Source organism: Solea senegalensis, linkage group LG1, assembly GCF_019176455.1.
Source record: "Solea senegalensis isolate Sse05_10M linkage group LG1, IFAPA_SoseM_1, whole genome shotgun sequence".
Classification (NCBI taxonomy): Eukaryota; Metazoa; Chordata; class Actinopteri; order Pleuronectiformes; family Soleidae; genus Solea; species Solea senegalensis.
In genome coordinates this window covers 22,487,355-22,501,046 of record NC_058021.1, presented here as the reverse complement: position 1 = coordinate 22,501,046, position 13,692 = coordinate 22,487,355, and the positions used below count along the sequence as shown (strand labels likewise).

Genomic DNA, 13,692 nt, shown 5'->3' with positions numbered 1-13,692 from the left:
TGATTTTAGCAGGGTACCATTTAAAAATACAGATATTGCACAGTTGGAATGTAATTTAAGCAGGATAAAAATCTGTATATACAATATAAGTAGTGCACAGTATATAAGTATTGCATAGTGTGGAGTAAATTATTAAATAAATAAGCATTTAATAATTTTATAGTCAGTTAGTTTTACTCCACTGTGTTTTCTCATCTGTATTCAATGTCACATTTTTTGTAATATTATTTACAAACACCTGGTGGCAGTAATGGTTGCACACACACAACTGTTGTGGAGGCAGGAAATCACGCTTTTCTCACCCAACGGACGAAGTGCTGGAATAAAGCAACGGGAAATTGCCAGTATGTTTGTCAAACATCTACATCAACAAATCACAACAACTACATTAAAACATCCGTAGGGTTTGAGTAAAAATACCCGTTCATGCCTGTGTGTTAATGTATATCAGGCTAGCCATTGTTAGCGATACTAGCCATTAGCAACACTCAACACAGTGTTCTACAATCTGTAGCAACGTGTCCACAGATAAAAACAGCAACAGTATTGTGTGCCACTGATTTAATGTGAAACTAAAAAGACAGAATTGCAAATAACAGTAAAAATATTATGTTTTTACTACTGAGGCAAGTGGCAGCCATTTTGGAATCCCCAAGGTGGGCATTCCAGTTTATACTTTACGCCCAACGTGTATTCCAGTTGTAGGAAGTCAAAATTCGCACTTGCAGTTTTCTGACATCAACTTTAGGATAAACTTTCCCTAATTTTACTCCAGATAATGCTTAAACATCGTAATAAAAACACGGAAAATAAAAGGTTAGCGTTGGATTCTGTGCCCTGAAGAGCAGAATGGAGTCTTCGCTTAAATCGCTAGCGTTGTTGAAAACGTTCTCCAGTTTGCTTGTCCTGGACTTTCTTTCACTTTTTAAGAAAACAGCCAGTGAGTATACAAGTTTTATTGAGATAATTGCCTGGTACACACTGTGTGTACGTCTGTGGTTAAGAGAACAGAGCAACTTCCTGCCAAAATGGCGGCGTTTTCATTCTGACCGTTGCATGCTGGGATTGCGTGATGTTATTGTACGATTCCTAACAGAAAAGAAACAGACACACACACCAGTGGTTTCTGGAGTCACACATTATTTATTTACTTATTGAAGTTGTCTTCACCAGATATTTCAGTTGACAATAATCATAATAATGACAAATAAACTAAGAAATAATGGGAATCAGAATAAATAACTAAAGTCTGGAAATGGTCTGAAAAGCTGTGTATACTGTATGAGTCTATATGAGTATATAGCAAGTATTATTTGGTGTCACCCTGTAATAATCGCAAAGTAGCATGCGACACGACCACACCGGACATGAGAAAAGCAGAAATTCTGATTGTTGTTCCTTAACAATAATAATAATCATAATAATAATAATAACAATCATAAGAAGAAGAAAATACGTTAAATAAGAAAATCTTTAATCCAGCGCTAAACGTAAAACCGAGAAACAAACCAAGTGTGGATGTGAAAACACGACCCCCGACTTTAATGACCTCACAGGGCAAACACTAAGCGTGCAGCATTGTGTGTCTGTGTATATATACTGTATATATATATTCATATACAGTATATATATATATATATGTATATATATATATATATATATATGCCCCGTAGATAACCAAATGTATCTAATACAGAAACATGCTGAGCTTTATAACACCTGTCGACAAACCTCTAGTTACTGTGCGTTGAACAAAAACAAAAAAATCCAATCCACTTTAGTAGCATAGCGACTCTTTATTAGTCATAAAAATGCACTTATTAATGTATTTTGTATAAATATCCCTTAACTGCTCCTTTTTTAAACTATTTGAGTAGCTCAGCAGTGCCCCCTAGAATCTACAGCCATTTCTGTACAGACCTGCGTGACCTGAAATGTTGATATAAAAACAAGTTGGTCCCGTTATTTAAGCTCAATGAGAAGTTGGCCATTTTGAATTGAGCCACCATTTTGTGACAATTTTCTACAATGCTAAGCTGAAACAAACTTCCCCTGCGATAAATTTGACAACTTCCAACTTTTTGCGGCCTATATCTTAAAAGCTGTGAAGTCGTCGCAAAGCCTCGATGAATGTGCGGTGCGCCGTGTAAAAGATTACGTCACGATGCTAATGCTAAACACGAAATTACTCGAACTCGTAAAACCATACATGGTCGAATCTTCACTAAACTTCATGCCTGCCATCTACATATATACAGATATCAAATTAAAGTCATTTCCCCACCTACTGGCAAAATAATTTAATAATAACTAAATAGTATTACGGAATATATTATTCACATACTATGCTATGTAAAGTCCTACTCATTTTATATTAAAGAATATTAATAAGTGCTTTATTGTGACTAATAAAGAACAGGTATGCTCCTAATACGGGAAGCATGCTGTTAAAGAAGCAGGTAATGGTGAATAAGTCTACCATAAAATGAAAGTTTTACTGAAAAATAGACATGGGGGGTGAAAAAACAACAACACTTAGTAGCATAGTAGAGTGATGAAATCACAGGAAAATATAGATAATATGCTAAAACCTTCTAATGTTGTAGCTTTAATCCACTCCTAAAAACAAACAATGGCATAATTCTAGTTTCAATACGTCGTTCTGACACAATGTATTATAAACATTTTTTGTTTACAAATAAAGGCCTTTAAGGATTCATAAGCACTGCTGAATTCATAAATATACGCAGCAAAAATAAAATACGATAAATCTCTTTTTCTTTTCTTTCTTTTTTTAGGAATCAAGACAAAAAAAGGACATAAAAATATTTAATTAAAAATCTTTACGATACATTAGAGAGTTAGAATTTCCGATTCATTAGTAAGTGCTGTAGCAACCATTCATGACATATTATAATTTTAAAGGTGGCAAATATAATTACTGGCTCATTTAATTTGATTAAAGGCAGTGATTTGTTTTAAACTCTCCACTGATTGGCACCTGTTTAAAAACAAGAAAATAGCATATCTCAAATTTCTCCGATGCATAGATACAATATTTTTTAAAAATAAACATGCTTTTAAAGAAGGCTAAAATAAATTAAATCTCTCCGTTACAGTCAGTCGTACTGATACAAATCAATAAATAGTTAATAAATAATTCAATTGAACACAAATTAAGTTTATTAAAAACTTAAGTGAAGCTAACTTTAACTTTCAAGTTAATTAAGTTGATGCAAACTAAAAATTAACAAGTAATATGATATGTATTCATATAATCTGTTAATTGTACTAGTTTGAATAAACCTAATTACGTTTTTTTGCCAGTGTATACGCTGAAAGTGCTGTAAATACTACATTATAAAGAATAAAATAAACATCAAATATTGTACTGACATTTATGAGTTTCTATACTTTTATTCGTTATTGTTATTTACTCTACTTAAAGTGTCTGACATGGCATTATGTTCCATTGTTTTTTTTACAATTTTTTTACAGCTTCAGACAAAGTGCATTTAATCTCCTCCTCTTCTCATTAACATGCTGTGATCATCGCACACAGGAATCAGACGCCGTGAAGTCGCTGCTCATGTGGTTCTGACCACAGTGGACGTCGGAATGTGTGACTTTTAACGACAAAGTAAGGACTTTTAAAAAGAAAAAAAACGGTGTAGATCTTCATTTTGGGTTTAAAATCTTCTTCCTTACTCCTTCTTCTGATTGGCTAAAAGAGAGGCCTCCCACCGCTGCGCCATGGCGTTCTGTCGTTGAGGCACAGAAGAGAGGGAGGCGGGGAACTGGAAGGAGGGAGGTGGGAAGATTCAGCTAAACCACTGGAACCAGGATGGATGGATGAAGGATGGATGGGTGGGTGGGTTGTGACAAATGAGAAAAATGAAAACAAATCTGATGGAAGGCAAGCAGGTTAAAACAAAAACTGATGAATACTGAATAAAATTAGCTAAATTGTGAACTAAGGGATTAAAAGATTTAATCCGACTCGGACTGATTGACGAATCATAACGTTCACAATTTACAAAAATTAATGAATGAGTAAAGGAAGAAATCAATTAACAAAAATAAAAAAGTGTCATGCCACGTACTTACACACATATACTGTACATGCTGTATGTCACATACTTATACACAAGTGTGTAGGATTTTTCTTTGATTTGTATTCTGACCATGTCAATTACTATATATTAGAGCTGCAACTATTTTTCAACTGTTGATTATTTGTCTGGTCCAAAAAAAGTATGAAATAACCGAAATGATTCAGTTTTAATGATTTCTTTGTTACATGGAGCAAAGAAACTGAAAGAATCTGAAAACTCCACTAAAACCAACTAATCTGGGATCAAAATAGTTGACAATTAAATTAGTAACTGATTAATAATCAACATATTTGCAGAAACTATATTGCATGTTGATGTGATCTCTAGGACATTTAAAAAATTTAAAATAAAACCTTTTTTCCTTCAAAACCTACATATTTATAACTTCTCTGTTGGAGGTAGCTATCAGAGGGTAGCAAAGCAGTCTCTGTCATGGCTAACTGCATAACTAACGTTGCTAAAGTGATGGTGATGGGTTGTTTGCAATGTCACCAGTGTTGGGTCCAATTTGTCGGACAAGAAAACATCAGTAACGTGAAGAACAAGTTTGTGTGTTTGAGCTGTGTAGTATTTGAGCTGAACGCATTAGCATGATGTGATTAGCTAGCACCTGTGCTGGAGTATTTGCATAATGTGATTTGAGTTGGCAGACGCTTGTAAAGTTCAATGTTTGAATGTCTGATGCACAAAAGTAGGTAAGGAGTAAAGGAGTGGAGTTTCCGTTTGTCTGTGTGTATTTGTGTGTGTGTGAGTGTGTGTTAGTCAACCTTGTGGTCACAGGACAAACTGGACCGTTCCATTTTGCGGGTTCTGGAGGGGGACGAAGGGGAGGAGACACATCTGTCTGGAACCTCGGGCACTGCATTGAAAGAAAAGTAAACAAAAATGATTTCAAAATTTAACAACACCAGCGAAACGTTAGCTGTGCTTGGAGCTACCAATGTTACCCAATCACGATGCATCTCCGACCACCTCCTGTAGTGGTTTAGCAGATGGATGTTTTTACAAATGTAGTTATATGCGGTAAGCTGCAATCCGACTGCAATCTGATCACAGATAAAGCATTTTAACCCTTAATGCTCAAGTGGCACCGATCTGTGCCACAGATGCCAGAGTCAAACTGGCAACAGTTAAAAATAAAACACAGCGTCATCTGCAAACTGGTGAATTTAAATTTGCTGTGGAGAACACGTACCATTGAAGCTGACGTTGTCCGTCAGGCCTGGAGACACCAGCACGGTGTCGTACCTCTCTCTCCCTCTCCTCCACTCCTCCTCTCTCCTCCTCCTCCACATGTCCTCCCTCTGCCTCCTCCACTCTTCCTCCCGCTGCCTCACCACCTTGATCTCCTGCTCCACCAGAGACTGGCTGCTGAGCGAGCGCAGCTTGAAAAAGGGATTGGACGTGAAGGTACTCTCCTGCGTCTCGGCCGTTGAGGGCGTGGCGGAGCTCAGGCAGAACTCTGAAGCGCTGCGGATGATCAAATTGGACGTTTCCACGACGATGACGTTGGCGGAGGGCACTGCGTCAAGGCTTGACGGCCATTCAGAGAGAGCTCCGATTGACGAAGGGAGGAGGCGGTTCCTGGAGGAAGAGCTGGAAGAGTCCGGCTCCAGGATGATGACGTTGTTGGCCGTCATCTCATGGTAGACGGATCGAGGGAGGGAGGAGGAGGAGGAGCAGGAGGGAGAAGGGGAGATGGACAGAGTGGGTGTCCGGCAGGCGGGAGGTCGCGGTGGAGATCGTCCTGTTCGCAGTGTGGGCGGTCTGAATGGGAATAGCAGAAAAAACACACATACTGTTCAGTTCTGGTTCATGGCAAACTCTGAACTCTGTGGTTTTAAATCCTATTTTGCAGTTTATACATGGCGAGGCTGGGAATGTCTTGGTACTTCACGATTCGGTTCTGATTAAGCTTCAGAGGACTACAATTTGGTGATTAAATAGGAACTTGTATTATTTGGTTATTTGGTTTTTTTTACCTAGGTAAAGTCAGACCCTGTGCGAGCATCCCCCTCTCTCTGCGGTGCCGCTCTTCTCTCTCCAGAGTCAGTCGGATCTCTCGCTCTACAGCGCTCTCCGGCTCCTCCAGGGGGCAGCGGTACAGCGAGTCATCCAGGCCTGAGTCCTCTGAGCTGGGTGACAGGGTGGAGGCTAGCGAGGGCTCCGTGGTGGTCACTGGCGGATTACTGCCCCTTTAATTGAGAGGACAGGATGAATCCCAGTCCAGTGCTAACTGATTTTCTCTATGGAGTTTGGTGTGGGAGAGTGAGTGGTTCACAAACTTCAGTTTTAGCCACTTAATAAAAGACTCAGCTAATAAAATCTTCGTCAGTTTAAGTCTATGATATCTTCAGAATATGTTGACATCTTTATCTCAGTGTTAGACAGATTTTTTCAACAGGAAACTGAAGTTTGTAAACTTGTAAGCTGTAAAATTGGACTCTTAATTTGAAGTATGACAAAAAAAACCTGGTACCTGTGTTTGAGTCGCGGGCTGCGGGTCGGCGGGTACAGAGAAGTGTGGGTTCCCTGGAAGCTTCCCTGAGCTCTGAGCACAGGTTTAGGGATGGGCTGACCTTTGACCTCTTCCTCCATTTTCTTCCATTGCCGTCGGGCCAACAAGAAGTCCACGTGTTCAGTGGAGACGTTCTCACTGCACATCTCTTGCTGCACGCAGAAATCTGCAGGGAGCTGATGAGAAGCACGAGGGGCACAGTTTACAACACGGTGAAACCATAACTTGTTGTCACCAGAGGCCCCTGCAACCCTCATGTGGAGGATAAAGTGGTAGAAGATGAATGAAAGAATGAGAGTTTGAGGCTAAGAAGCACAATGAGCAGCTTACCTTCCTGTCGGGATCCGTGGAGCTCGCTGTGGAGCTAGGAGACGGAGATCGCAGGAAGAGATTGGACCTCCTCATCTGCTCGTTGTCCTCATCAGCGCCATCCCTGCTTCCCCTCTCCTCTCTTTCATTTTCCAATTCTTCCTCTCGCCTCTCCTCTTCTACGTCCTTGCTCCCTCCATCACACTCACCTGCTTCCTCGTGGTCGACGACCTCGGACGTCACGGACAGAGCCAAATGGTCGTCTCTCTCAGCATCGCTGTCCGAGTACACGACAGCCAGCTCGGCCTGGAGGCAGTCGCTAAGGTGACCGTCACTAAGGTCGTCTCTGTTGCCAACGTCATGAACAGAGGCAGCTTGCAAAATGGCCGCTGTCACCGCCATGGCCGCCATTGGCTGTTCTGAGGAGTGTGAGGTGTTGATGAGCATCTCTGATGATAACAGACACGCTGGACTGTCGGAGACAGATAACATGAGAAGCTCTGACAGAGCGTCTTCTTTCTCTCCTTCAACACTTTCTCCATCTTCCCCCTCAACGTTTTCCCTCCCCTCATCTTCTCCCTCTATCTCTCTCCTCCCCCAATCTATTTTACTCTCATCTTCTCCCTCCACTTTACCTCTGTCGTCGTCTTCCAGCTTAAATTCTCTCCCCACTTCAACTTCCCCTTCCGTTTCTCCTCTACCTTCTTCTCCCTCTATCTCTCCTCTCCGTTCATCCTCACCTTCTGTTTCTCCTCTTCCTCCATCTTCTCCCTCCTCCTCCACCTCCACTTCTCTCTCTACGTCTTCTACCTCCACACTTTCACCTCCCTTGTCCTCTCCTATCGCAAAAACGAGATAGTCGCACTCGTCTCCATCTCGTCTTTCATCTTTCTCTCCCTCCACAACTTCATCTGACCCCGTGAACTCTGGGTAATGGAGTGCCTCCTCCTCTTCCTGGCTGTGATAGTTAAACAAGTTGTCTCTTTCCAGGTCCGTGTGCGGCGGAGATGAGCTGATCTCCATGGTAACTGGGTCTGTCAGCTGCGCGGTGGCGGGAGAATCGTCCGCAGGGTTGTCGTAACTGTTGTGGCTACTGTCCGTTAGCTCCGGTGTTGTCCTCCTCAAACCAGCTGTCGCTCGCTGTCGATGAACACAAGACATTATAGTATGATTACTAATATACAATATTTATATACAGTAATGTTCTTATAGAACATTATACAGCTCATTTTCAGGATTTTTAAATGTTGTGCTCCACTATGCAGACGATACACCCGTCTTCCTAACAGAAAATCATTCTAGAATGATCGTGGAGTGGATGAGGAACAGGCTGTGGATTCTTTGAGTTCAAAAATTCTTAGATTTCATATTTGGAAGACACAATATAAATATATAAATATTTTGATGTATGCTATTTCCTGTGGCCTCTGCAAGAATATATATATATTTAAAAAATCTATGTCATTTAATTTAAAACAATACATTTAATACATTTTCTCTCATCTATGTTCTAAAGTTCAGTTTACTGTCAAGTTCCCATCAGCAATGAAAGGGTTACTGTCCTGAAACATGTTATCCAATCAGAATCGTCCGTCTCTATTAGGTTAGCTGGCTCATTAATTGGTTAGGACTTCCCGAATCCCGGAGAAGGCCAAGCTATATGTTTTGGTTTGGAGAGTGATTTTAAGTGGGCGGGCCAGAATTTCAAACATGGATTGACCAACATAGAATCCAGACCATAACCTTAAACAGAGGAACTTATATATACCTTTTCTGCATCTACGTTACAAATTAGACTTTTTACCAGCGGAGTGTGAGGAAAAACAACAGTTTCAGGTAAAAAAACAACCAAGAAACTGGATTATTCTTGCATTCTACACATACATTTATCCTCTACTTGCACATGTAGACGTTCATAAGTACATGAAGGCACATGTATAACGGTACAGCACAAACACAAACACACAGCAGAGTGTTGTTAAATTTGTATATGGCCGATAAATGTTTGATGGGCTCAACTCAAGCCCTCATAACGTTACCATGGTGGCAGTGCGTTGGCTGTGAGTGGGCCGTTATTGTTATTATTATGGTCTGTCAGTCCAGGCATGTGCCAGTGACAGTTGGTAGGCGTTTCCATGGTAACACTAAGTATAGATACAGAGGCAGGCGAGCACTTTCAGTGAAGTCATTTGGAGATTGAGGAAAGATCAGAGGAATCAATCGTTCTCGGCTACTCACTAATATGAATTTGTTGATGCGTATCAGAGTAAAACCTTTATGTTTACAGCACCTGTAGGTGAAGTTTGGTATTTCATCTGTCTCCTCAAAAAAGCATTCTTCATATTTCTTTATCTAAAGAGTTTTGTTAGGTGGTTAGCTGCTGGTAAATGAACCTACAGTGTCTGTCTATGGACTACACTTGAAATTGTGTTTTATGCCAGTAGAGGCCACACATCAACTAAAGCCTCGAAGCAGATAGTGCAGCTACAGCAATGACCATTTCCCAGGTTAGTGGTCCAACATCTATGTTCTCTGGCGTAGATGTAATGCTATAAATGTTTACCAGAGCATTGTCTGTCAGGACAGATTTCGAAGCAATATTTGCTAAGGGGGATGGGAATCGGTCAGTATTGGTCCATTATGAAGCCCACAGCCCTCTCCCTAGCCTCTTTTACCAGCTCCTCTGGGGGGATCCAAAGGCATTCCCAGGCCAGCCGAAAGATATAATCCCTCCAGTGTGTCTTGGGTTGGCCCCCGGGTCTCCTCCCAGACGGACATGCCTGAAACACCTCCCCAGGGAGGCTTCCAGGAGGCATCCTAATCAGATGCCTGAACGACCTCAGCTGGCTCCTCTCGACTTGCTGGTGGATATATGATGTCCGCCATTGTTGGGTGCACTCTCCATCAAAAAAAGCATCATGTGATTGGATTGACCGGCACCCATGCTGCTATGTGAAAAGTTGATCCATGGCTGTGGCTCAAAGCAATTACAATTTCAGAACATATTTGTCTGCACCTGGCCCAAACCATTGGCCAGGTTTGGTTTTTATCAGGTTTTATCAAGCCTGAGATTGTTTCTAAAGCACATGACCCAAGAAGAACCCATGACCACAGGTAAGATCCAAAAAATCATCCAGGAATGGATGTCGGAGGTAAGTGCCCCTCGTTACCCAACATTTGTTGTGCCCTTGCATACATCACCTCTGCTTCTTATGTCATCGTAAGGTTATGTAAATATGGATATTGGAGTCAAATCCATCACACACACATTATACACAGTTCACCGGTGACTGTGGGGGATTCCATTAGTCAAAAAATTTGATGTGATGTGAATGTGGATGCAGGATAAATTTGTGACACGATCGAAAGTGTCTCGACCACGTCCTCACTGAAAATGAACTGAAGGGACATGAATTCAAATGTGACCCTGTCCTCACTGTCTGACTGGTACAGCTCATGTCTGCCACGTCCAATCAATGTTTGGGTGTTTTCCAGACTTTAAACCTGTGGCAAACACTGGACTCAGAAAATACAGTGTGTCTGTAAATTTGGTGATCAGACATGTAATGGGACAAAACAGGATTTTATCATGATTTCAGACTGTTAGGCTGCGTTTTCTGCCTGGAAACAGAGGTTTGTGAAAGACACCAAAGCCTATAGAGAAAATCAGCGTTTTTAGCTCACTGGGACCTGGCAGCTTTCTGTTTACTGCTGCTTTGTTTGCTACGTTTTTGTCACGTCACAAAATAACACATTTGAACTTGAGTGATAGAAGCCACAAAGGGATCAACTGTTACAAGTTGTAATGTAAAAAAAAACAACGCTGATTTTATTCTATGGAATGTGCTACATAAGGAGAGCGGCGTTTAGAAAGTGGCACAAACTTCCAGTTGAAAAAGTCTGTCTAACAGGAAGTTCTTTTGTCAAATGTGTTCATAAGATTGTGTACTGTATACTTCGACTAAAATAAAGTCAACTTAATCCAAATTAAAGGCTGAAAAAACCCACTGTAAACCCAGAAGGATGCATAAAAAAGATCAATTCGATCAATTACTAATCAAAACTAAATTTTCATTCTTTGATAGAGAAGTCTCAACATGTGCAGTGGAGAGTTATTGGTTACACATGGAGCAGCTTTCGGCTCTAATCCAGATTTCCCATCACTGACTGACTGTCTGTCTGGATTGTCAGCCAGGAAACCGTGTAGATTATTGGTGAGCCTCTCTGACCTCTGACTTCTGTCACCTTGCACATCTTTTCATTTTGTACTTTGTATATGAAACAAGTTTCTAGATGGAATTAATCTGGAGAGACTGAGCACAAGAACCACTTGTTTAATCTGTGTGTGTGTGTGTGTCCATGTAGCTGTGACCTCTTTAGGACCTTACTACTGACCTTGTCAGGACCAGTCTCCTCATGGAGACCAAAACCTGGTCCTCATGTGGCAGAACCTCATTTTCTGAGGAACTGGTTAAAATTGAGGATTTAAGGATTAGAATTATGGTTAGGTTAAGGTTAGTGATGCAGCTTTGTTGTAGCTGCACAAACCTGTGTGTCTGTTAGGATTATAAAGCAACTTTGGGTATCATGTGTTTTATGGAAGATGAGGAATTATCAAGCATTCAACAATTTGCTAATCTGAAAATGGTGCCCTGAGCCCTATTCTGTTCTATTTTTGCAGTGAAAATTAAAAAAACTCTGATAATTGTTTGTCATAATAGTTTCAGGTTAATTTAATAACTCAGTTATTAAATTGCAGCTGATTACATGTAAATACAGTATCAAAATGAGAAAGTACAGAATTTTTTTTTATTTTTAATCTTTTGACAGCCTTAATTCTATTCTACCGTATTCGACAATAACACATACAAATAGTTTTAGTCCTTAAAAAACACTTAAATCGAAAATAGTTGCCGATTCATTGATTATTTGGTTAACTGTTGCATCCCTGTTAGATTTAAACATCATTTATTCGGTATCAGGGTGAGGAAAATACAGCAAATCCTTATTTTTAAGCCTAAGTCTCCTCTCTTGTGTTTGTATTTTCGTTCTCAGTGAGTCACGGTGTTCATTATCACAGTGTTACATAACAGACAGAGAGCATCCTTCCTTAAAACCAGGCATCGAACCAACAATCGTGAGAGATTAGAAGCAGAAGATGTGATGATGATGATGATGATGCAGTAGCTTCAAAAAAATCTCAGCTTCAAATAAAAACACTCTGAAAATCGCCACCGCACGAGGACGAGGAAGAAGAGGAGAGGGAGGAAGATAAGATGAGGCCCTACAAGTGTCCTTGTTTACCTTACAGCCGTTGTTTACATGTGTCGGCACGGGTGTTGTTTACCTACCAACAGCTTCCAGCACAGCAGCCAAAACGAGATCATCTCCAGGCGGCCGCGGCGCGCGCACTCCTCTCCTCCACCTCTTCCTGCCGGCAGAGCGAGCAGCCAGGCGGCCACCCGCTGGCGCGAGGACGGAAGCATAGAGGCTGGCAGCTGTGTATGCGTGTGTGTGTGTGTGTGTGTGTAAGTAAGTAATGGAGAGAGTGTGTCAGAGAGAGAGAGAGAGAGAGAGAGAGAGGGAAGGAAATATCGAGCTGTGCTTTTATCTCGTTGGTGAATTAGAGCAGAAGAGATTAATCTATATTAGCTGTGTATTATACACCTCTCTCTCTCTCCCTCTCTCTGTCTCATCCATCTATGTGGCATCCCTGTACCCATGCACGCGCGTACCGCATCCGGCCGTTCCCGCCCTCCAGCTCTAACACTGTCAAACAAATGGATGTAACATACACGCTATTTAGAATGCGATTGGAGGGGGCGGGGCACTGTGGTGACGTCACAAACTAATTCTGTGATTTTCTACCAGGACATAGAAGTGACTCAACCCCTATCCCAAGGTCCTTCTCCTCCAAACTCCTTGTTCCCAAGAGTCACTGAGCCCAGGAGTTGTTGTTTCCACAAGTCTTTATAGCTTGTAGTCCCTGTGCCCATAGTCCTTGTGCCTCTGAGTTGTTGCACCCAGGAGTTGTTGTGACCACACGTTCTTGTGTCCAGAAGTCCATGTACCCATGAGTACTTGTACCCTGGAGGCCCTCTGCCCATAGTCCTTGTGCCAAGGAGTTGAGTCCCTGTACCCATAGTCCTTGTGCCTCAGAGTCGTTGTGCACAGGAGTCCCTGTGTCCAGAGTTTCTTGTATCTTGGGGTTCTTGTGTCCAGAAGTACTTGTACACTGGAGTCCCTTTGCCCATAGTCCTTGTGCCTCGGAGTCTTTGTATCCATGATTCTTCATGCCCAGGAGTTCTTGGGCCCTGGAGACTTATTACCCTTAACTCCTTGTTCCCAAGAGTCCATGTGACCATGAGTCCTTGCGACCTAAAATCCATGTGGACAGGGGTCATTGTCCCCAGGCACCCTGGAGTCTATGTCCTAGACATCTTGTGATCTCCTGCTCTCCATGTTTCCATGAATTCTGGCTGCATGGGTTCTAGACAATTGGTCATGCCAAGATCTGGGTCATAGTAGCCACAAAGTCCCACAAATTTCCACCTAGAAGTCTTCTCCAGAGGAAGAACCGAAGACACCTCATGGATGAGAGGTAAAACATCACTGTCTTCAACTTAACTCTAGCAAATCCAGTTGCCTACAGCTAACTACTGAAGATGATTATGACCTTGGTGACTTGGACTTCACAGATATTGCTCCAAATAGAAGGTTGTGTTGTTTAGTCCCTGCTCCCTGCTACAT

At 41.6% G+C, this 13,692-nt stretch overlaps 1 protein-coding gene across 3 annotated transcripts; it reads right to left on the bottom strand.

Annotated features, from left to right (window-relative positions):
- Window positions 1-1,123: 1,123 nt before the first annotated feature.
- On the bottom strand, window positions 1,124-12,790 carry LOC122776866. 3 transcript variants are annotated; one of them, XM_044037628.1, is made up of 7 exons: window positions 12,294-12,776; window positions 6,964-8,082; window positions 6,595-6,809; window positions 6,098-6,310; window positions 5,311-5,882; window positions 4,883-4,974; window positions 1,124-3,833 (listed from the first exon to the last, which is right to left on the bottom strand). In XM_044037628.1, exons 1-7 carry the CDS (start codon window positions 12,426-12,428, stop codon window positions 3,822-3,824), a joined length of 2,358 nt encoding a protein of 785 aa, XP_043893563.1. In that variant the 5' UTR covers window positions 12,429-12,776; the 3' UTR covers window positions 1,124-3,821. The 3 variants fall into 3 exon arrangements, 2 of the variants coding, with proteins under 2 accessions (XP_043893563.1, XP_043893557.1); XM_044037622.1 differs by having other exon boundaries at window positions 1,124-3,797; window positions 12,294-12,774; XR_006361273.1 differs by lacking the exon at window positions 1,124-3,833 and adding an exon at window positions 5,063-5,161 and having other exon boundaries at window positions 4,908-4,974; window positions 12,294-12,790.
- Window positions 12,791-13,692: the final 902 nt, after the last annotated feature.